Consider the following 24,451-nt stretch of genomic DNA (forward strand, 5'->3'; position numbering starts at 1 on the left):
ATCCAAGGGTAGTTTAATTTACATGAAATTTCTCTACAAGTGTGTGAGAGTGTGTGTGTGTGTGTGTGTGTGTGTGTGTGTGTGTGTGTGTGTGTGTGTGTGTGTGTTTTAAAGGAAGGTCATGTGGCCAGAAAAGCGAGTAGTGTGTGTGTGTGTGTGTGTGTGTGTGTGTGTGTGTGTGTGTGTGTGAGCTTTTGAAGGGCGGTGGTGTTAATAGTGCTCATGGTGTGTGTCGTGGACTCGTGGTTCGATGTGTTGTGAGTTGGAGAAAGGCCTCTCTCTCTCCTCGATATTGTAGTGGATTCCTCCCCTACAAACGCTGTTTGTCGCTGACGAGCCGACCTACGAATCCAGCCGCACCTCGTGTCTAGGTCAGCAACCAGCGCCGCCATACATCACGGAGGTCAACTATTAAGCCACGCCTACCTCCGCTATATAAGACCTCATCTCGTGGTGACCTACCTTTACTACCTACAGCCAGTCATCAAGCAACACCTCCTCCTCCTCCTCCTCCTGCCCGGCGGTCCTCTCTCCCGCTGGCGACCATGGTGACCCACAAGCTGTCCTCCTCTGAGCACCCTCACCGACCAGCTCTCTCTACATCACGCTTGTAACCATGCTGCCTTCCCAGCACCAAGCTGCACTGTACATCCAATACAACATGTATACAGAGAGCACATTGTGAGTTTCCTTCCTCCATCCCATCCTGAGTGTGAACCAAATAACCCGGACCCCACAATATGTTCAAGCAGCGGCAACATATTCACACACCTTTCTATTAAAACTCTACGTTATCACTTTCATCCAACTGTGTAGTGTAAGAGATAAGAAACCTTTATAATTCGAATCCTCTATAAATACAGTCATATCTTATTGCTCGCCTGAATTCAATTTCGAGGTGAATAGACGCCTGAATCCCGGAGAGAACAACAAAGGGTCGCCATAAATTAAAGGATCTAAACCTATGAGAGAGTCTTCTTGGTGATAGCAGAGTCGTACATAAGAGTATTAGATCCGCATTGACTATATATTCATCGCTTTAGAGTAGCTGTAGATTAAAAAAAATAGTTAGCCAATAAATATTAAAATGTTTTCTATGATTGGTTCGTTTTCTATGGGCGTTAAGACTTTTTTTCCTTACTAGTGGGCCATTTTTAAAAGGGACATTCAGTTGCTTCATTTGCAACTAAATAATGACTTATATTCAAGATGTTCAAATCAGAAGCTGTGTAGGTCTGTATATCTCTGTGTGTAATACAATTGCTACTTGTTTTCATCTTCAGCTGAATTGTACAAGTAAAGTGAATAGATAAGATTCTCTGAACCTTGTTATCTGTATCTGTGTGTGTGTGTAATAATAATAATAATAATTAACGGTTTATTTAAAAAAGTTCTGCAGCCGTGTGTGTGTGTAGCTTTAAATAAGTTATCTTTACATTATTATTATTCTGTAACCTGAAAACATCCTCTCAATCTTTTATATTTTCTTCAATGTTTTTTTGTTGTAGTACATGATAGTTAAGCCAAGTGAGATCACCTCAAGAACACCCCCCCCCCCCTAATACTGCCTGGTGAGGTTAGGGTAGTTAATATTAAGGTGAAATAAGGTGGGTGGAGCTTAATTGATAAACTGGGTTGGTTCCTCCCAGTAACAATATTTGCGTTGTGTCGGGAGTACAGCTCGGTATTTACTGGTGAAAGTGCTTGACTGATAGCTTATCGATATTTGGTCTATCAGTTCATCATACTGTTAATGTCTAGATATTTAAAGTAATATTTAATGTTTGACAGACCGACCAAGCGCCCATAAGAAGCTGGTCAATAACGAAGAGGATAAATTAGTACTGTATATGTATATAAATAAAAAGTTAGATATACTGTATATCCTAAGGTTAGCAATTAATTAAAATATCTGTACTTGGAAACATTTGAGGTTATATTAATCTGAGTCATCTTATATCCTAGACAATGAGTTCCCTTTGTCTCGCTCCATTATATTGTGGGGTAAGTGATGTTTGGTTCACACTCAGGATGGGATGGAGAAAGGAAACTCAATGTGCTCTCTGTATACATGTTGTATTGGATGTACAGTGCAGCTTGGTGCTGGGAAGGCAGCATGGTTACAAGCGTGATGTAGAGAGAGCTGGTTGGTGAGGATGCTCAGAGGAGGACAGCTTGTGGGTCGCCATGCTCGCCGGCGGGAGCGAGGGCCGCCAGGCAACGGTGGAGGAGGTGGTGTTGCTTGCTGGTTGGTGTAGGTAGAAAGAGAGAGGTCAGGTCTTAAATAGCGGAGGTAGACGTGGCTTAGTAGTTGACCTCCGTCATGTAAGGCGGCGCTGGTTGACCTAGACCACGAGGCATACACTGGGGAATTCGCTGGGTCGGCTACTCAGCAACAAACAGCGTTTGTAGGGGAGAGACAGAGACGGTATAATGTGTCTGGCTACATCAGGCACACAAGCTGCAGTTTATAAAGCGTATATATAGTATATATCAGGTGCCTCAAAGAGAGCTCAGGTTCTCAACTGGCTCAGCCATGTTAATATTGTTATTATTATCCACTCTGTATCTGTATTTTTCTGGCTAAATAAACTGTTACAATTCAATTCAATTCAAAACTTTTAACTGACTGTGTGGTTAATATTCACCTTTTATTATATTTATTCTACACTGGTAAATAATAAAATCCCTCAATAAATTTATAAGAGATAGAACATTAATAATTATTTTATAGTGGGGTAGTATATGTAATTGCTTGTTAATAGCTTTGAGCTTTGAAGTGACTGCGTGGTTATTATTAGTATTATATTGTTTTATATTAATTCTAAATTACATTAATAGAAAAACATTAATTATCAGTAGTTAATTAGTTTAGTTAGTTGTTGATAAACATAAAGGTTCCCTCAGTCAAGCCAGTGTAAATGTAAACACTCAGTTGCGATACGATCATAGGGTGGGTGGAAGGCAGCTCATGTCCTTATTTAACCTCAGCTACGGTGGTGTATTCAAGAGATAGAAAAAGGTTAGTTGAGTCTAATTTAACCGTGATGCTCTTTTCTTTATGTTGTGTGATGGAGGTTTTGGTAAGTTATATGTGTCAGAATAATAATGTAACAAAGGTGAAACATTATCTCGTGATTGTGAGTCAGGTCAGGGGAGGGACAGTGAGAATGCTTGTGTGTGTGTGTTAGGTCAAATCAGTCAGGTCAAATCAAGTAACTCCGGGAGACAGTCAGTGTGTGTCAGGTCAGCAAATTCCTTTACTTTACTTTGTATATTAATTTGCTTATCAATTTACCATTTATTAACTTATTATAGATGTTCGGAAATGTATTTTTCTTCTATTTAGGGATATGTTGTCCTTAGGTGTTTTGTCCTGAGGGTCTTGTCCAAAGTGGGTTTTGTCATATATTTTTTTTACTAAGAAGTTCTGTCCTAAGGGTCTTGTCCTGAGGGAGTTTTGTCCTGGGTCTATCCAGTGTTACCATGAGACATATTTCACAGACATTACAGCACCCATTAAACAAAAAATACAAAACCCTGGGGTATTATTTCACTTGTTGCCACAAAACGAATCGTGAATTTTATAGCAACAATAGGTAATTTCGTCAATTCTAAGAAAAATTTCTTCAATGGCATTTCTAGCACTAATTACCTACATGCAAGATATATAACATTTTATTATGCATGTTCATATGTGACAGTAAACACCCAGAACATCGAACGACTGTGGAGCCCCCCGGTTAGGTTAGGTTAGGTTAGGTTAAATTCAAAACTTTTTCCAATGGATTTTTTATGTGTTTTGAACACTTGATTTTGATTTCTATTGGAAAGGTAGGTTGCTTAGGTTAGGATTATTTTGTCATTTATGACCAACAGAAGGAGGAGGGCCAACATGACAACCTATTCCAAGTGGCAGTAATCGTATTTACTCTTAATAAACACATGGGAAACCCAAAAGTAGGAAAGTTACAATTCCTCTGTCTATTTTGGGATGTCCAGGAGAAAATCAACAGTATATAATTTTAATTTTTTTTTGTTCGAAAGTACCTCCTTCATTTGAGTCCTGCATCTAAAATGTTACCCAAAACTTTTTTCTTACCTTTGGAATATATAAAGAATGAAGGAATTGTAACTTGCTGTATATTGAGAACAGTTCTGTCAGTGTCTGTAAAATAAAAATAAAAAGTTTAATTCTTACTGATTACTGTTTGCTTAATTTACCAAATAAATATACAACACTCACCGCCCTTATTTTTCGTGCTGGAGTCACTGGGTCGAGGTTGGGGAGTCTTGTCTTTATCTGAAACTTCTTGTCTAATGTGCACGTTTAGCTTACCTCACCTTGGAAGAGATTATGAGAGTCTACCTGTACACTAGTCACACTAAGAATCATACAGTATAACAAAATGAACGAGAAATCTGAACATTACTTTCCAAGGCAACTCAATGGGTTAAACACCTATGGTACGCCCCTGGACGTTTGAGCCACGGTTAGGTTAGATTAGGTTCTAATCACCCTGGCCCAAACCAAATGTCCTGCAGTTTTTCTGGGCACAGTGGTGTGAAACCTTAAACTACTGTCCGTCAACACAACACAGCACAGCGTGCAGCTACCCCCATCACTACTGAAATGATAAACTTAATGTTAAAGAAAAGGGTTTACCATTCTTACCGGTAGTCATTTTCACCTAACCTGTTTTATGCAAATGAGAGATTCTATAATTGAATAACAATTGTTAAAGTTTAATCGTGTGTCCTGACTGATGCACACACACACACACACACACACACACACACACACACACACACACACACACACTAAGTAAAACAAAAAGGTTATCAGTACATCAATTTCCTTTAAATTTGGTAAACATCATGACATATACACAGTTTGTAGCGTGGTGATGATAACAATTTACCATATTTACTAATGACGGAAAACAGTTCTTGCTTCACTACACATACTGTAAGACCAAAAGTGTGTGTGTCCAGAGAATGAAAAAATATTGCCAATCTGTGTCAATAAGTTTATATCAGTGTGTTACAGTGATTGTGGCTCCCAGATCTGTAATAACTAGTGTGGTGAAGTGGAGAGTAAATAGTTATAATGTGGTAATGTTACTGTACGTGTATCTCCTGTCAATAAGATAATACTATGACATTATCAAGGCCATTACAAGGAGACCATTTCTTATTTGTGTGTTCAGGGGTACACATCACCTGTCTGCTCTACTTGAAGGTTAGTGTATAAAACAAAATTAAATATACCTGTATATAACTTCTTTAATAATGTAGTATTTGTGTTTATGATTTATATTAATAGAGATTGTATTGCATTGAGATGTGTTAGTACTATGTATATCTTAACCTCTTGAAAACATATAGGGCAGCAGATTAATTCAGGGCAGGATGCAAATGCACTACAGGAGGATTTAAATAAACTGCAGGGGTGGTCAGAAAAGTGGCAAATGAAATTCAACACCAGCAAGTACAGCATACTTAATATTGGAAGAACAAATACTGTCAATGTATACAGCCTTAACAATATCAACCAGGAGAAGTCGACTTATGAAAGAGACCTAGGGGTACTTGTAAGCCCGGACCTACGGCCTAGAAAACAGTGCGTTAATGTTCGAAATAAGGCAAACAGAGTATTAGGTTTTATATCTAGAAGTGTAAGTAATAAGAGTGCGGAGGTTTTATTGCAACTACTGTATATCTTGCGTAGGCCGCACCTCGATTATGCGGTTCAGTTCTGGTGCCCTTATTATAGAATGGATATATGGATATCAATTCACTGGAGTCGGTGCAGCGAAGAATGACGAAAATGATTCCGGGACTTAGAAACCTAACATATCAAGATCGGTTAAAGAAACTAAACTTGCATTCCCTAGAAAGACGAAGAGTGTGGGGAGATATGATAGAAGTATTTAAGTAGGTGAAAGGAATCAATAAAGGGGATATAGATAAAGTTCTTATAATATCCGAGCAGGATAGGACTCGAAGCAACGGATTTAAGTTGGATAAGTTTAGGTTTAGGAGGGAGATAGGAAGGAACTGGTTCACAAATAGGGTGGTGGACGAGTGGAACAAGCTTAGCAACTTTGTAGTAAGTGCTGGAATCCTGGAAAGTTTTAAAAGGAGACTAGATAGATTCATGGATGATAGAGAGTGGTAGTAACTCTTGACAGGAGCTGCCATGCACAGGCCAACTGGCCTATTGCAGACTCCTTATTTTCTTATGTTCTTGTTCTTATGTTACAGTATTTCATAGGTTCAGTAAGGGAGAGGTACAGTAGTTGTGGTCACTGTAGACATTGAGGATCAAACAGTTTATGTTAAACAACTTTTTTTTGTGTCTTTCTGTGTACAGTACTGTATACTGAGATATTGTATAAAGGTACAGTATATAGTACAGCAGCCCCAGTAGGTAGCCGATACAGTTTTGAATTGTATATTCAGGCAGAGTTTGTGTTAGGTGATGTGAATCACCTGAAGAGTAGTCCCCCAGCTAATTTAACCTTAGATATTGTATAGACAATTTAATTCAACCCAACACTAATAAGAACAGCTAAAATTTATACCTGTATTATAACAAAGTTTGAGGTCATGTATTGAACAACATCCGTACACCTGATTTATTTATTTAATTTTTGCCCCAGGAACGAGAACACCGGAGAAAATGTGGAACATCGTAACAATCAAGGGCATCATCCTTGTGGTGATGTTTCTTATCACCTTTGTGTGTTCCATGTTACCCATTATGTTTGTTAAGCACATCAGGGAAACACACGACTCGAACCGTCGCTCCAGGTCAGTTGCTCTTTCTTTCACGTCCTCCATTTGTTTTTTGTTTTTTGTCCTATATCTTTTTATGGTTAGTTTATATTGGGAACTGTAGTTCGAGTCATTACTTTTGGTTTGGTGAAAGAAATAACACCTGGAAATAGATTATTAAAAGAAATTAACACCTATCTTCCCTTATGATATTCTCACACTGTCCAATCTTTTTATGTACTGTATACCATAATACTAAAAATTTACTCCGTCAAAAGTCCGTTCAAGTCCTTAATGCTGTTTACAGGTACCAGACATTGCTGAGCCTCATGTCCTGTTCTGCCGGAGGAGTCTTCATGGGGACGTGCATCATGGACCTGTTCCCAGATGTGCAGGAACAGCTGGATGTTCTCATGGATCAGAGCTTTGTGATGAGTTCTTTCCCCGTCGCCGAGTTCATCGTCGTTTTCGGCTTCCTCCTCGTACTCGCCATGGAACAGATTGTACTGGACTATAAGGAAACCAGTTTACTCCGAGGGTATGTCGAAACTCACTGTTGTTTATAAAGATATTTTTGTTTTGGTACAGTACATATGCATTTTAATTTCTGTTGTTTTTGGTGAAGGTTATAGGGAAGAAGGGCAAAAAGAAATATTGTAGTCTTTTAAAAGGACAAACAAACTGAGTTCTGTCAATGGAGAATAACTAGAGTTTGTAAAAGAACTGAAATACAGTATAGTATTCAGTTGAAATGTTTAACAAAGTGGGATATTGAGAAGATGAAGTATACGGAGTAATGGAAGGAAGGAGAGAAAGAAGAGGGTTTAAAGTATTGATTAAACGGGAAGAATCTGGCTGTAGTGTGTGTGTGTATGTGTGAGTGTGTGTGTGTGTGTGTGTGAGAGAGAGAGAGAGAGAGAGAAAGAGAGAGACTTGAAAAATTCTGCACATGAATATAAGACACTGGTGTGTGTTTGTGTGTGTGTGTGTGTGTGAGACAAACCACAATGCTTACTGAGTACAGTATTCAGACATTTGGGCCATGTGCCCTGGACGTATGGGCTATGAGTTGTATGTAAGGTGGACATTGTTATTTATATTACGGTTCCTTGACCCATGGCCGAAATGTCTTATCCACCCTGGCCCAAACGTCCTACATTCTCTTATTGTATTATAAATTTCTTGTATTCACTGACATCATAGCTAATGATTTGCACCGCTTCTTAGACTGTGGGTGTGTGATAATCTTATCTGATAGTATATTATTAAAGTCATTGACATACATTCCTATACTCTGAATTACTAATAACAAGCATTCTTTGTGTCATTAGGTTACTGGTGATGATAGAGACAATCATCAAGGATGTTTGTGATAAAAGAGAGATAACTCAGGTTGTGAAGTGTTGCAGTATTTCCACCATTCCCAAAATAGTGATGTCCCCTAATGAATGATCACTGAGCAGTAGAAGAGTTATTCATCATCAGTTTTACACCTTTTTTCATGAATGTTGGTGTAGCTGTTTTATCTATATAGTTTGGAATTAAGGTTGAATGGTTGATGGGTTCAGGATACAGTGAAACCTCTATAAAATGGACTTCCCTCTTCATATAATCTGTGAGATGGGGGTGTCACATCAAACAGACCCTCTCTATAATGGACTTTCATCTCTATAGTTCGTTAGATGGAGGTTTTACATCTAAAGGACCTCGATATAACAAACTGCCCTCTCACACATCTTCTGTTAGCTCGAGGTTTCACTATATGCTTTGTATGTATGTTTGATTAATTGTATCGCTATTTCAGCCCACCTGAAGCACAGTCCCTGTTAAGTGAACCAAACGAGAGGAGACGCAACCTCCAGCAACAGCACAGCCTCAGTGGCATCTCTGACCAGCCTGACCTCACTGCATCAATAAGGCAAGTTCAACACTAATATTTTGATTAATAATAACTGATATTTAGTCAATTTGACTAAGAATAGCTGACAAAAGCCATGAGATGCTTGTTTCCAGTAGAGTCCTTATGCCAGCAGCATCTGCTCTTCTTAGGGCCAGGCAGTCACCCATCCAAGTACTACTAACCAGACCCAGCATTGCTTAACTTCGCTGATCGGACAAGAAGCGGTGTGTGTGTGTGTGTGTAATTGTAGCCCCCCATAATGACAGTTTTGGAGGATTAGTTTGATTCACAACGTAGAGAGAAATATGAGTGTGAACCTGCATCATAGGTTGGTATTCATGAGTGTTTGTACAGTACTGTATTATATTGGAATTGTGCAGTGAGTCGACATGTGACACTACTGTGCAAAAGAAATGTGGCTCATGTAGTGTTGATGTATTTAAAAACAATGATTATGGCACTTATAAAGACCTATATCTTATTGCAGAAGTGAAACTGGTTCATTAGGAGGTTCACATCATGGGTATGGAACAGCAGCTGATGACTGTGAACCTGAGGAAGGTCATGGACATTCCCACCACCTCTTTGATCACTCCATCCACCACGATATTGCCTCCCACTCCTCCCTGCGCTCACTCCTACTGCTGTTTGCTCTCTCTCTCCATTCTGTAAGTGATATATATATATATATATATATATGGAAGTAAATCACTGTGGGTGCACGTGATCCAGGTATATGCTGATAACCACAAGGAAAGAAGAAAACACGAAGTTCCCAAGCGCTTTCGTGTAATTCACATCTTCAGGGGTGAGTTCAGACTAAGGAAAAGTACAAAAACAAGGTATATATATATATACAGAGCAGGGTGAGAACAAGTCTACAATGGTCAGGTATTAGGTAATGACTAGGGCCCGGATAGTTATGCACTAAAAAACCATGAAATATGCATTTATATGCACTAAAATGTCACTTATAAAGCCAAGAATGCAGGTTATACGGAAACAAAATAGTTAATATAAACTAATGTTAATGTTTATTAAGCAATATACGTAATGTATTTAACATATATATGTGAAAGTGCTTCAAAAAATATATATGAACATGCATTTACATTATAGACTGACATATTTTCAGACATTACAGATTGTGGTTGCATTTGATGATGACATGGTGGCGTAAGTTCTCAAAGTTAAAACCCCGCCTGTTGTCTGTCAGCATAGCTTTATATTCTGAGAACACCCTTTCTACATCACACGAGACGATTGGTGCATGTTTCATACATAGGAGGTCTGACATAGTGAGTGGCTGTACCGTCTCGTCAATAATAGCATCCAGTATACTGTTCCAGGAATGACTTTAGGCACTTGTTATTCAGTTTATGCAATGGAATATCCGCTGAAACAAATGCCTTGCACAAATCTGCGTTGAACTGGGAACGATCAGGCCCTGACTTACTGGAACATGCAAGAAGTAGTTGTTGCTCCTTTTGTGCACTATTGGACTTAACAGCTTCGAGTCGGATGTGTTTGCTTGTTTTAAGGTGTTGTTGGACTTGAAATTTCTTGCTCGCTGTCACTGGTGCTTCACAATATTTACAAAACAGTACACTTCCATCAGTAGTAAATGCATCAAATTCCTTTACATATGATCTCAGCACTTCATTTTGGTTTCTTTGTACTTTCGGCATTTTCACGAGCAGCAGAAGAGAGTAGCTCCACACAGCAGCACTGCTCCTGACTGACTAACTCACTAGTCCAATGAGTCATGACCAGGTGTGGAAACGACAGATTAAAGCGACGTGACCTCACCTCACTTCACCTAACCACACCTCACCTCACCTCCCAGTACCACGTGTGCTCATTCAGTGGCAACAAAGAGATACTGCCAGATGAATATTTTACCAAAATATGCATTTATATGCAGTTATCTAGGTAATATGCACTTATCATAGAAATCACGCAAAATATGCATTTGCATATGAAATATGCAAATGCATAACTATCCGGGCCCTAGTAATGACCCTACTAATCTTCAAAAAGCACCGCAGCAATCGGTTGTCAGGACAGAGGGTAAGCTGACCCAACCTTCTCACCTGGTTACAAATCTTCTTAATTACGAAATTATCCAGTTTGTACATACCATTACTCAAATTCATGTTGACGGATTCGGTATGTTTAATGAGACTAGATTCTATGATGTTCCTACTGTCAATTGAATTACAAGGTAATATTGAGGAGGCATTATCCCAGTCAATGCAATGCTTATTATCCCTCAAATGAACAAACTGAGCATTGGATTCCTGGCCTGTATTTTCAACAATGTTTTTACGTGCCTTGAGAATTTGCAGTCCGGAATTCATCGATGAGGAATACAAATATATATATAATATTGGCTCAAACCTTAAATACCCTAGATCTTTCATAGACAATGCCTAAACATTACTAAGAAAACTTTTTATAGAACTAATCCCAAGCCCACCCATGACCATAAGAATATCTTAATATTACCATTTCACAAAAATTTCTCACACATTCCTTCACAACTAAAAACCTGGAACATCAGTGTGGCATTTAAAAACTCATGCACTGTTAAACAAATGTTAATCAAGAACTCCCCCAACAACACAATTGGCTGCATTTATAAAGTTCCTTGCAAGGAATGTAATATGTTTTACTTAGGCCAGACAGGTAAAGATCTTGCAACTAGAATTAAACAACACAAATACAGTGTTAGGACAGGCCAGGAATCCAATGCTCTGTTTGTTCATTTGAGGGATAACAAGCATTGCATTGACTGGGATAATGCCTCCTCAATATTACCATGTAATTCAATTGATAGTAGGAACATCATAGAATCTAGTCTTATTAAACATACCGAAGCATTCAACATGAATTTGAGTAACGGCATGTACAAGCTGGACAATTTTGTAATTAAGAAGATTTGTGACCAGGTGAGAAGGCCGGGTCACCTGACCATCTGACCTGACCACCAACCGTTGTGTGCTATTTAAAGATTAGTAGGGTCATTACCTAATACCTGACCATTGTGGACCTGGTCTCACCCTCCTCTGTATATATACACCTTGATTTGTATTTCTCTCTCTAGTCTGTACTCACCCCTGAAGATGTGAATTACACGAAAGCGCTTGGGAACTTCGTGTTTTCTTCTTCCCTTGTGGTTATCAGCATATACAGTGGGGTATGCTATAACGAATCTAATTGGTTCTAGAACCTTGTTCGTTATAGCATTCGTTCGTAATAGGATTAATCCGTTCCAGGCCCCCAAATACAACCACTTAACACTGAAAAATATAATATAAAATTGTAAAAAAGTGCATAAATATGCATCTAAACCCCTGAAATAACCAATATCATTAATACTTGTAATAAAAAAACAATAAATTAGTAAAAAAAAAAAAAATTTTAAATAATGTTCGTTGTAGGAGTTTCGTTCGTTATAGCATTCTCAATTTTATAGGTAAAACCGTTCGTTATAGGAATATTCGTAGTAGGATCCGTTCGTTATAGCATACCCCACTGTACCTAGATCACGCGCACCTACAGTGATTTACTTGCATATATATATATATATATATATATATATATATATATATATATATATATATATATATATATATATATATATATATATATATATATATATATATATATATATATATATATATATATATATATATATATATATATATATATATATATATATATATATATATATATATATATACTGTATATATATACTGTATATATATATATATTTTTTTTTTTATCCCAAGGACTTTATATTACAGGAAAACCCCAATTTACCAGAGGGTTATGGTTCTGATAAACCTTTTACATTTTGATATATTTTTTATATCTTTTTAACAGATTTTCGAGGGGCTGGCAGTTGGCCTACAGGGCAGTATCGATGATGTGGTCGGGTTGTTCCTGGTGGTGATCTTCCATAAAGGTATCATAGCCTTCTCCCTCGGCCTCAACATGGTGCAATCCAAGCTCTCTGTGTCCCAGGTGTGTTGTTTGTCAGTCTTAAAGCTGAATTCTTTTAATCCCCTCCAAGGAAGCTGGATGTTTTGGCTTGAAGGGTAAAGGAGAGGTATGCTTTGGGAGAGTCGGGGTGTGAGAGAGTATCATACAGGGAGTGTGAGAGGACATAAGGAGGGGAAATACAAGAAACCTCTCAAGATAATTTTCTACACTGTTACTCTTCTTGGTTTAGGTAAATGACTGCTGATCATTTGTACATTATTTTAACTCTCTTATCAACAGATGCTGATGGCCAATATGTTTTTCTGTGTGACTTCACCCCTGGGTGTGGGTATTGGCATGGGCATTATGGAGATGCAGGCATCTTTCACTACTGCTGCCATATCAGGATCACTCCAGGGCATTGCTTGTGGTACCTTCCTGTATGTGACATTCTTTGAGGTAAGTTTGTGCCAGAGACTTGGTAACAGTGTAACGGTAACATACAAATGTGCTTGTCATATGTGTCTGATGCCTAAAATACTAGGATTCTTTGATTTTTTTTAAATGAGAATATACAGTGGTCCCTCGGTTAACGAATGGTTTGTTTAACGAAATTTTGGTTAACGAATTAGCTCCCATAAGGATCTTCAGTTCGATTAACGAACAAAACTTCGATTAACGAAAGCCTTACGAGACACACGTTTTGTTGTGCACATCAGCTGATTGGCTAGTCCACCAATACAGTAATCTGTTCTATGTTTACATTCGTTTCCAGTGGAGTAAATATCAAGAAGGTTGTGTTCTTGAATATTTTTGTATTTTTCATATTAAAATTATTCTTCATTCTAAAATTTAGTTAACATATTGATAAATAGACAGTACAGGGAACAGTTTTTGTGCACCCATCAGCTGATTGAATCACCCACCAATGCTTCTCAGTTTAACTTTGTTTACAGTGGAGTGAACATCGAGTTTGGTCTCTTGAATATTTTTGCATTTTTACATTAAAATTATATATTGGTCATTCTGAAATTTAGTTAACATATTGATAATATACAGTGCAGAAATTATTATGAAACACGAAGAAAGCATTAGAACCAATGCACTCTGTAAAGTATATGGCATGTCACCACCGACTGCCTCTACAATCAGCTGTTTGATATGTAAACAAAGCTGCCGGGAATACGAAATACACACCTCAAAGTAAGTTAAAATACAGTATTGTTTTATATTTATTTTTGTTCAGTATACTGTACAGTACAGTACTGTATTTTAGTTTATATTTAATGTTTTGTTAATTCTATTACTGGTATGTATACTTTTTCTGTGAGTTGGAACCAATTACCCAATATCCCATTGAAATAATAGATTCCACGACTGTGGAACGAATTGTGTTCGTTAACCGAGGGACCACTGTATTGGGATAGTTAGTCCGTGTAATTTCAGACCTTCAGGGAGGTTACAACTTGGCCATATTGTAAAAAAAACACTGATTTATTTTCTCGTTGCATCTTTCATAGTGGAGGAAACTTTGTATTCCTGCTGGTAATAATTTCTTCACACTAACTTGCTCATTTCTGCTGATGTATAAATTTCTTCAATTTAGAGTGTAAAATTTCCTTTTATTTGTGATACAGTGATCCCTCGGTTAACGAGCGCCTCGGTTAACGAGTTACCTCCCATAAGATTATTAACTTCGGTTAACGAGCAATCCCTCGATTAATGAGTTTCTTACGAGTCGACCTTAACAAGTTTTCTTTTGCACTTGGCGGTCAACCAGCTGTAGTATTAGTCCGCCAATACAGTAATCGGTTCTAGGGCTTAAATTCCTTACTATTTTAGTAAATATCAAGAAGTTTATACTATTCAATAATATTAAAAGTTTAATATTAAATTTTTTAGTCATTTTAACAATTATTGAACATAATTGAAGGTCAGGTCACTAGTTTGTGGCGCGCCATCCAGCCTTTTAACACACCAAACAAGCGTTAGTCTCTCTCTGTTTTCAGTGGAGGTAACATCTTGCTTGAGACTCTCATCAACTAAATGCTTTTTTTCTGTGTTTCCAAGCAAATTATTGGTAATTTTGAAATTTATTTTACATATTGACAATATATAATGCAGTGCAGTGTTGATTTAAAGAAAATAATCTTGAATTACACCAAGAGAACTAAAATTTTATGGGTGAAATGGCACCATGTGGTGACTTCTCTTCCACCCCAATGCCTTCTCTTCTCCCTTCTCCTCCACCCCCATTCTAATTCCCATCATCATCATCATCCAGGAGCCTTCTACATACACACCTCAAAGTAAGTGTCAATTTCTAACATTTTTGTTGAATTTAGGCAATTTTCGGTGAGCTGAAACCAATTACCCAAAAACCCATTGAAACAATGGTTTCGGTTAACGAGATTTTCGGTTAACGAGCAACCTGCTGGAACGGATTGTGCTCGTTAACCGAGGGACCTTTTGTAATCTTAACTAATGATGTTGGATATGACTGACTCGCTTTTGAAAGCCTTTTTGTTACATGGTTTAACATTTTTGTCTTCATACCGGTAGTCAGATACAGTAAACTGTTTTGTGTTCTGTGCCAACTGTCTCTAATACAATCAATACATTGTAAATGCTATCTCTGTAAGCCGTAACAATTGGTGCAGAGCACTTGAGGGAATGAAAGATATCTGGGTAACGAGACGACTCTCTCTCAAAACCAAAAAAATCCCTCATCTCTGGAATTTTCTGGGTAATGGAAAATTTTTTTTGGAAGTTCCAAAAATTACGCATTACATCATCTCTCGAACCCAGAAAAATAATCCCCATCCCTGGAATTTTCCGGGTACCAGAAAAATTTCTCGGAATTTCCGAAAAATACGCATGATTTTTATCTCCCAAACCCTGAAAAAACTCCCCCATCCCCGAAATATTCCGGGTACCGTAAAAATTTCCTAAAAATTTTCCAGAAAATGTTCCCCTCGGGAAATCGTTCCCAAAGTCAGAATTTTCCAGAAAATACCGGCTTTTGGGAACGATTTTCCGAGAAAATTTCAATTCCGGCTATCGGAGAGTTCCAGTTAAGAGGGATTCCGGCTTATGGAGATATTACTTACAGGGAATACAGTAAATTGATATGCAGGCAGTCCCTGAGTTACATACGGGTTACGTTCTTGGACCCTGTTTGTAAGTCAGAAGTGTTAATTCCATGGGTTAGGTTAGAGGACAACCCTGCCCATACAAAATAACATTAACAGCCCAGACTTATATAATAATGATATATTGGGATCCCTTTCGTAAGTGCGGGTGTTCATAAGTTGGCCTTTCGTAACTCGGGACTGTCTGTATTGTTTCCTCAGGTTGTGGACAGTACAGTATAGTATTGGTGTTGATATCAAGTCCTTTTTTACAGGTTCTACCTCACGAGATGAACAATGGTGAGAACAGGTTACTCAAGCTACTGTTCATCATCTTTGGTTTCTCAGCAGTGTGCGGTGTTCTCTACCTGGACCCAGACACACAACATCCTCGCTGCTTTCGGCAGCCTATACCCATGACCCCATCGTAATGTACTTATGTATATACCTTACCTTCATCTGTCGTGGCACAACCTTGTTTCTGTAGTAATGTAGCTATAATGGATAGCCATGAATAAGGTCAGTCAAGTTGGTAGTTGAAATACACATTATTAAAAATGGGATTTGTATTTGAAAGTTGCTCTCTAATTGATCTGGGTTGATTAACAGCTGTAGTGTTTTTGGCTGTGTATAAATACTCTTAATTATTCAGGGAACCTCTTGTAATATTATAAAACTTTGGTAAATATGAGACAAATTATCATAGATCTTTTTTATACTTAAAATTTTTATAACGTATTCATGAAGTGTTTTAATTACATTTTTATGCCTCAGTGCTGTCCCAGTCATGACCTTTACCTTGAATGAGTACACAAGTTTGTGAAGTTTTCCTTTGGTTTATATAAAAGATATGTGAAGATGGTTCCCAGTTCATGGTTAGGTCAACCAGTTGTAGCTTGATACATGAACACCATACCATCGCACCCCCTCCAGTCAGTTACTGTACTTCATCGCCTACTGTAGGATCCTTTCTGGGACCTTTTTTATTTAATTTTCATCATAAACATTAAAAAAAAATTGTGGTATTTCTAGGTATTTTTTGAAGGCATAGTACTTCATCTATCAGCGGGCTTCTTCTAAGGGATTAAATTAGAAAATCATCATTGTGTCTGGGATCACCTGAAGGTTAGGCACCCTAGCTTATTTCATGTACTAAAGATTAACCACGGTAATGCCACCTGGAGAAGATTAAGTTAGATTGGATTAATTAACATTATGGTGTTCAATCATCAAGTGATCCATGTTTCTATAAATAATGAAGACTTTTCATCTGACATCAAGTACCCAGCCAGTTATGTATGAAATTACAGTAGTATTTGTCATGACTGATCCAGCACATATGAGGCAGAAAAAAAGACAATCACACTCCCCAAACTTTTTCTCTATAACGAAATTGTACATCCAAAGAAAATGCGCTTCCCTCATCGTACAAGAAAAAAAAAGAAGATAAGTAGAGTTGGAATGGATTAACGGTATTTGTCTTCCTGCTGTAGATTTAACCCAGAAACTTCACTCTCAGACATCTTCTATCATTCAGGCATTATACAGTAGATGGTATTGGACTAATATTCTCTATCTCGAAGACGAATCTAACGACTCTTTTTAATATTGTAGGAGAACGATAATCACTTGACCACAGACATGCCAGAATCTGTTAGTTGTGATACTGTAGCCCCCTAGTAGTACAGTATAATGAATTCTTTTAATGTTTCTTATGCTTGTATGGTAGTTAGTTAATTCTAGCAAGTGTTCAGCCATTTTATTTTTTCACTGGTTCCGTTACCAAGGATGTTGTTACTCACTCAAGATGTTTTGTCGATGGAGGAAATAAAGTGAAGGTACTTTTATTTACTAAGGAAATTTATGAAGGTTGTGAATGTTGACACTAGGTTGGTGGGAGAGAAGATGAATGTTTAAATTAGTTTGGGGATGGACAGTGAATGTTGTAAGTAGTTTGAAAAGTTAGAAGTGAATGTTTACAGTACTCAGGAGATAATTGGAATGAATGTTTTTAGTAAATTGGAGACATAATTAGTGGAAGTTTGCAATAATTTAGAGATATAGATTGAATTTTCACAATAATTCCAAGATACTTAGAATGTTTGATGGTGTATTTTGTGAATGTAACAAATGTTAAGTGTCTTTTTTTAGGTGAACAATTGTTTGGTAGTGTGTCATATTTACCAAATAGTATGAGTTAATATTTAATTATATTGATGGGATATTTGACTAATTTTAAGAGTTATTGCTTGTGACCATATTGTTGTGTGTGGTCAGTGCTGGAGAACTATGTGTAGATGAAAATAACTAATAAATTCCTCGCACCTTTCCCCTGAACCACGAACCCCAAGATTCAGACTTGTGAACCCGAAGCAGTAGACTGATACATTGTTTTGTCCATAAGTGATTCAAATTCATGAGTCTGAATCTCAGGGTTTGTCATGGTTCAGTGGGAGAGGTAAATGGACTTTAGAAGTTGACTGTCTTGCATCTCAAAACTTGCCAAACATAGTGTTGATATTGTCTAAGGTTATACAGCACCTCTTCTCTAGTTATTTCTTGGGTGTGATAAGAAGTGTTGTATATTACAACACACACACACACACACAAAATGAGAGCTCACTAAGTCATGCACTTTAACCAGTAAGCTTCACATCATACTTTTCCTTTTAGCCAGTAAGTGTTTCACATATATACATGAATACAGGCTGTACTGTATATATAGAAAGCTAGTATAGTAGCTAGTTTGTTGTATGCTTGTGTTTATTTTTTAATAAAACCATCTGTTGTAGTTAGTTGGCAAGGAGCTGCCCAACTTGACACCAGTAGTTCACAACACATACATTTAGAGAACAACATTAAAGGCATCTGTCTCATTTGAGGTAAAAATGAAGAAATAACATAATCGGTCTCTAGTTTGTATTTTTCTTCATATATTTTGTTTTTGTTTACTTGTGACTGGAGTAACTATGTTCACATGAATCTCAATAATAGTTTTGTTGCTTCATGCAGGTTGGGTGAGTAAGATGTTTTGTTCAAGAGCAATGTTGATGTGTAAATTGTGCACATTTTTCCTTTATGAGTCTCCCATTCATAACATTATCCTGTGTAACACATTCATTCACTTGTGTCACACCGTTGGTCTCGCTGTACGTCTGTTGCCGTTTAATTTTGACATACAGTATATTATATTTGCATCATTCTTTTAATTAACTCTGTTACCATTAATCTCATATCTTGTAAATGGTGCTAATTACTTCATATATATACGGTAAGTACACTGTACAGTAAAGTCTAAGTACAGTATCACTTATCCTCTATTATTAAAGTTGCTAGTGATCCATACACTTGTTCACTCATAATGTGTGACTTACTGTACTGTACTGAGGTGTGTCAACCAGCTACTTTTAAGTATTATAGTACACTGTAGTTCTTTAATAGTAAATAATTTATTTTGGTGTATCTTTATATACAGTATATATATATATATATTTATTTTATTATTATTATTATTATTATTATTTATGCTTAATAAGAAGATGAAGGCTGAGTAATTTACCGAGACAAATTTTTGGGTGAGAGAAGTATAATGTTGCTGAGATACCAAGAGATACTACCTAACTGGAGACCAAACTACTGTATTACTGGACTTGTAAGACACAAACTCAAGTTACTTTTCAGTAGTTGAGAATTAGTCTTAAACATTAAGGGTTTGTGTCAGGGACCTCTAACTGGAAACTTTTTCTTTTCTTTTGGTAACTGAAAGTTTCAGGCAGTGGTAGTATGGAGAGCAAGAAGGCACATGAGAAATTAAACTACACTGTAGTACAAGTACAGTACTATAATTTTACTTGAGTTTTAAGGAAACTTGTATTATGAATTATGTGATTTAATATATGTAACTGGTAATTGTAACCTATTTAGTGAATTGCTGACTATACTTGTTCAGTGTATGTCATTTTAACAAGGGATGTATGTATATTAATCGATAAAATTTATACATTTGTGTGCAGTTTATCGGCCACTGTCTTGTGTGTGATGCCACTTGTGTTATTGTTGTAGGTGGTGCTGCTGCTGGCCACCTCACCTCACCTCTACCCACTAAAGACCCAGCCAGAGTGTATGGCTCCTACCACACTCAGGAGTTAAATAACAGTTGTGTAACTGACTGTTTTTCTTCTGTGCTGTGCTGAAATTTGTGATACAGCGGTCCCTCGGTTAACGAGCACAATTCGTTCCAGAAGGTTGCTCGTTAACCAAAATTTTTTTTAACCGAAACCATTGTTTCAATGGGTTTTTGGGTAATTGGTTCCAGCTCACCGAAAATTACATAAAAACGAAAAATAAATGCAGTAAAGTACACTTACTTTGAGGTGTGCATGTAGAAGGCTCCTGGTTGATGATGATGATAATGATGGGAATTAGAATGGGGGTGGAGGAGAAGGGAGAAGAGAAGGCTTTGGGGTGGAAGAGAAGTCACCCCATGCCGCCATTTCACCCATAAAATTTTAGTTCACTTGGTGTAATTCAAGATTATTTTTTTAAATCAACACTGCACTGAGCTATATATTATCAATATGTAAAATATATTTCAAAATGACCAATAATTTGACTGGAAACAGAAAAAAGGCATTTATGTTGAAGTCTCAAACAAGATGTTCCTTCCTCTGTACCTGTAAACAAACTGACGCCAAGCTTGGTGTGTTGAGTGGCTGTTTGGCGCTCATAAAACTAGTTTCCTGTACTTCAATTATGTTCAATAATTGTTAAAATGACTAAAAAAATTAATATGAAACTTTTAAAATGATTGAATAGTACAACCTTCTTGATATTTACTAAAATAGTAAGGAATTTAAGCCCTAGAACTGATTACTGTATTGGCAGACTAATACGACAGCTAGTGAGCAAGCGAAAACACGTTGAGGGGCGCTCATAAGGAATTGGTTAATCGAGGGATTGCTTGTTAACCGAAGTGAAGAATCTTATGGAAGGTAATTCGTTAACCGAAATTTTGTTAACCGAGGCGCTCATTAACCGAGGGATCACTGTATATATATATATATATATATATATATATATATATATATATATATATATATATATATATATATATATATATATATATATATATATATATATATATATATATATATATATATATATATATATATATATATATATATATATATATATATATATATATATATATATATATATATATATATATATATATATATATATATATATATATATATATATATATATATCATGTAAATCACAATGAAAGCGTGGATAAGATAAATCTTGATAAAATCACACGGGAAAATGGACAACGGGCACCTTAGCTTTCGTCTTTATTCAACATCTTCAGAGGCTACTGAATAAAGGCAGATTTTAAGTATAATATATATATATATATATATATATATATATATATATATATATATATATATATATATATATATATATATATATATATATATATATATATCCCGAAAACAAATTTGGGGGACAATTTTTTTTTTTTTTTTTTTTTTTTCTCTCCTTTCCTTTCCTTAGGGATTAGCCCACCCAGGCATAGATCACTGACCCACATCGGGGCCTGGGGGGCGAAAATGTAATAGTAATAATAATAATTATAATCATAGTAAATAAAAATTTTAATAAAAATACACCAAAATAAAATAATAATGATAATAAAATAATAATAATAAAATTAATAATAATAATACTGTAATAATAAAATAATAATAATACAGTAAAAATAAAATAATAATAGAAATACAAGAATGAAAAAAAGATCAAAAGTGAGAAACACGACCTAGACCTATGAATTATTATTATTATTATTATAATTTTTATTATATTTTCGATCCCCAGGCAAATGTGGGTCAGTGATCTATGCCCGGGTGGGCTAAAAAAAAAAAAAAACTAACCATTCTGAAAACCGAAAAATTCCGAAAACCGAAATGCCTCTGGCCCCAAGGATTTCGGATAAGGATTGTCGGTATATATATATATATATATATATATATATATATATATATTTTTTTTTTTTTTTTTTTAGATTTTTCATTTAAAGTTAATCAGCCTGTACCGAGTAAGTGTAAGATTAAGCTTATTAAATTTAGAAGCTTACTTTTGAAGATTTGTTAAACTCTTGTATTACAGCTGCCTACTTACAGTAGCCATGTCTGTTACAGTTATCTCATTATTTTCATATACAAGTATACAGTAAACCCTCAGTAACTCGGCATGGATATTGTCTTGGAATGTATTATAGTATAACTCGGGAAATGTTGAGATATATAAAATTATCTGGACAAATCTTGGCATAACTGGTCACCTGCGTCACCTTCCATGCATCTGTGTCACCTACTATGATGCTTCACTCTTCGCCTGCAGTGCTGGTAAGTGTTACTTTTTTACATTTAGTAATTACATGTACACATATATGGGTCGATAATTTTGTATTGTATTTTTGTAGGGGGGGGAGTTCCTCGATAAGTCGGAATTTGGGATAACTCAGCAAGGCCAGAGCCCCATATTTGCCGAACTATACAGGGTTTACTGTATATGTACCTACTCCCCGACTTACGTCCTACTCGACTTACGTCCTACTCGACTTACGACCATCTGGATATACGACCGCCTCAGTCGTCGTACCAAAATTTTGTCAAATTACGTATTTTCAAGTCCCATTGTTGGTGATTGCGCTGTGTACTGACAAAATTTTCGTTTGTAATTCACTTTAAAATGGCTGGCAAGCTTAAAAGTGAGAGTTTTGTGGTGCTGAGAAGAAAAAGAAACCCATTTTAGATTTTATATATATATATATATATATATATATATATATATATATATATATATATATATATATATATATATATATATATATATATATATATATATATATTGGTCCCTCGGTTAACGAACTCAATTCGTTCCAGAGGGTCGTTCGTTAACCAAAACCATTGTTTCAATGGGATATTGGGTAGTTGGTTCCAGCTCACAGAAAAGTATATACAAAATAAAGGCAAAAATGCATAGTCAGAAACACTCCTAAAATTCCTCTAAATCGCCCTTAAATATATATATGCGTACATATACACTCTTACTCTTAAATCACGACTGTAATGTGATACAGGTGATTAATTTTATCTCTTTTGCAAAACATATGACGTTTTTATTCAAATTATTCGCTGTCTTGCAAGGATTCCAGCAATGCAAATTATATCCTCCAAACTTTAGTCTGAGATATTACAGAAGATAAAAACTTAAAGCCTACTGAAAACCACCAAACCTTTTCTGGGAAGGTGGGGGGGGTAGGGAGAGCGTGGGAAGAGGTGGGGGAGTGGGAGGTGAGGTGTACTTTGACAGTTAGCGGGGAAGGTCTGGTGAAGTAATAAATTTGTTTAATTATGTTGTTTAGTCCAGTTTTTGTTTTTTTGCTCATAAAATTGCATAGAAGTGACCGGGGAGAATATAATTTACATTGCTGGAATTCGTATAAGATAGTGATTAATTTGAATATAAACAAGCAATAATTTGCATTAGACATACAAATTTTAGATCTAATTTAAGCATTTTATTAGAGAGAGCAAAAATTTAATCTTTTGTGCAAAATACTGTATATGACGTTTATATTCAAATTATTCGCTGTCTTGCAAGGATTCCAGCAATGCAAATTATATTCTCCTAACTTTAGTCTGAGATATTATATAAGATAAAAACTGTAAGCCTACTGAAAACCACCAAACCTTTTCTGGGAAGGTGGGGGGGTAGGGGTGACAGTGACATGTTTGATAGTTGGTGCCGAGGTGTGAAGTATTTAATTGTTTATTTATGTCTTTTAGATTGAGTTTTTGTTTTTTGCTTATAAGATGTCACAGAAGTGACCGGGTGGAATATAACTTGAATTGCTAGAATTCTTATGCGGTAGTGATTAATTTGAATATAATCATGCTATAGTTTGCACTAGACAAAAATCTTAGTAATCATTTTGTACATTATTTTGTGTACATGTACAGTACAGCTTTGCCTTCAGGACAGTGTGTGCATGTAAATGACTTTCAATAAATGAATAAAGTTACATATAACAAGCCAAAAATAATAGTTGAAAAACTTTATGTAGACAGAGCTTGGATGGCTAAATTTTATAATGACCATTAAGTTTAATCTATAGTTGTATATATAAAACAAAGAAGTCTGTCTGTCTGTTTGTTTATTTGTTTGTGTGTCCGCACTAGAATCTCGGAAACTACTTTACCGATCTGTAGTGTTGATGGATGGTGTTATATGTAGTGATAATGGGTGGTGTGAGTGATGATGGATGTTGTTATATGTAGTGATGATGGGTGGTGTTATATGTAGTGATGATGGATGGTGTTATATGTAGTGATGATGGATGGTGTTATATGTAGTGATGATGGATGGTGTGAGTGATGATGGATGATGTTATATGTAGTGATGATGGATGTTGTTATATGTAGTGATGATGGGTGGTGTTATATGTAGTGATGATGGATGGTGTTATATGTAGTGATGATGGATGGTGTTATATGTAGTGAGGATTAGACAATAAAATAATAACGGTTTAATACTAAAAAAATATACTTTGCTGTACCGTTGTAGTGAAAAACATGGTGGAACT

The 24,451-nt window shown here is 36.2% G+C and overlaps 1 protein-coding gene across 3 annotated transcripts; it reads left to right on the forward strand.

Moving 5' to 3' along the window:
* The first annotated feature begins 2,904 nt into the window (after window positions 1-2,904).
* LOC121877273 (zinc transporter ZIP1-like) lies at window positions 2,905-16,536 on the forward strand. 3 transcript variants are annotated; one of them, XM_042382946.1, is made up of 8 exons: window positions 2,905-3,022; window positions 6,666-6,816; window positions 7,088-7,318; window positions 8,585-8,698; window positions 9,168-9,348; window positions 12,569-12,709; window positions 12,968-13,126; window positions 16,074-16,536. In XM_042382946.1, exons 2-8 carry the CDS (start codon window positions 6,686-6,688, stop codon window positions 16,227-16,229), a joined length of 1,113 nt encoding a protein of 370 aa, XP_042238880.1. In that variant the 5' UTR covers window positions 2,905-3,022; window positions 6,666-6,685; the 3' UTR covers window positions 16,230-16,536. The 3 variants fall into 3 exon arrangements, with proteins under 3 accessions (XP_042238880.1, XP_042238882.1, XP_042238881.1); XM_042382948.1 differs by lacking the exon at window positions 2,905-3,022 and adding an exon at window positions 3,126-3,246; XM_042382947.1 differs by lacking the exon at window positions 2,905-3,022 and adding an exon at window positions 5,051-5,242.
* Window positions 16,537-24,451: the final 7,915 nt, after the last annotated feature.

Source organism: Homarus americanus, unplaced genomic scaffold, assembly GCF_018991925.1.
Source record: "Homarus americanus isolate GMGI-L3 unplaced genomic scaffold, GMGI_Hamer_2.0 scaffold367, whole genome shotgun sequence".
Classification (NCBI taxonomy): domain Eukaryota; kingdom Metazoa; phylum Arthropoda; class Malacostraca; order Decapoda; family Nephropidae; genus Homarus; species Homarus americanus.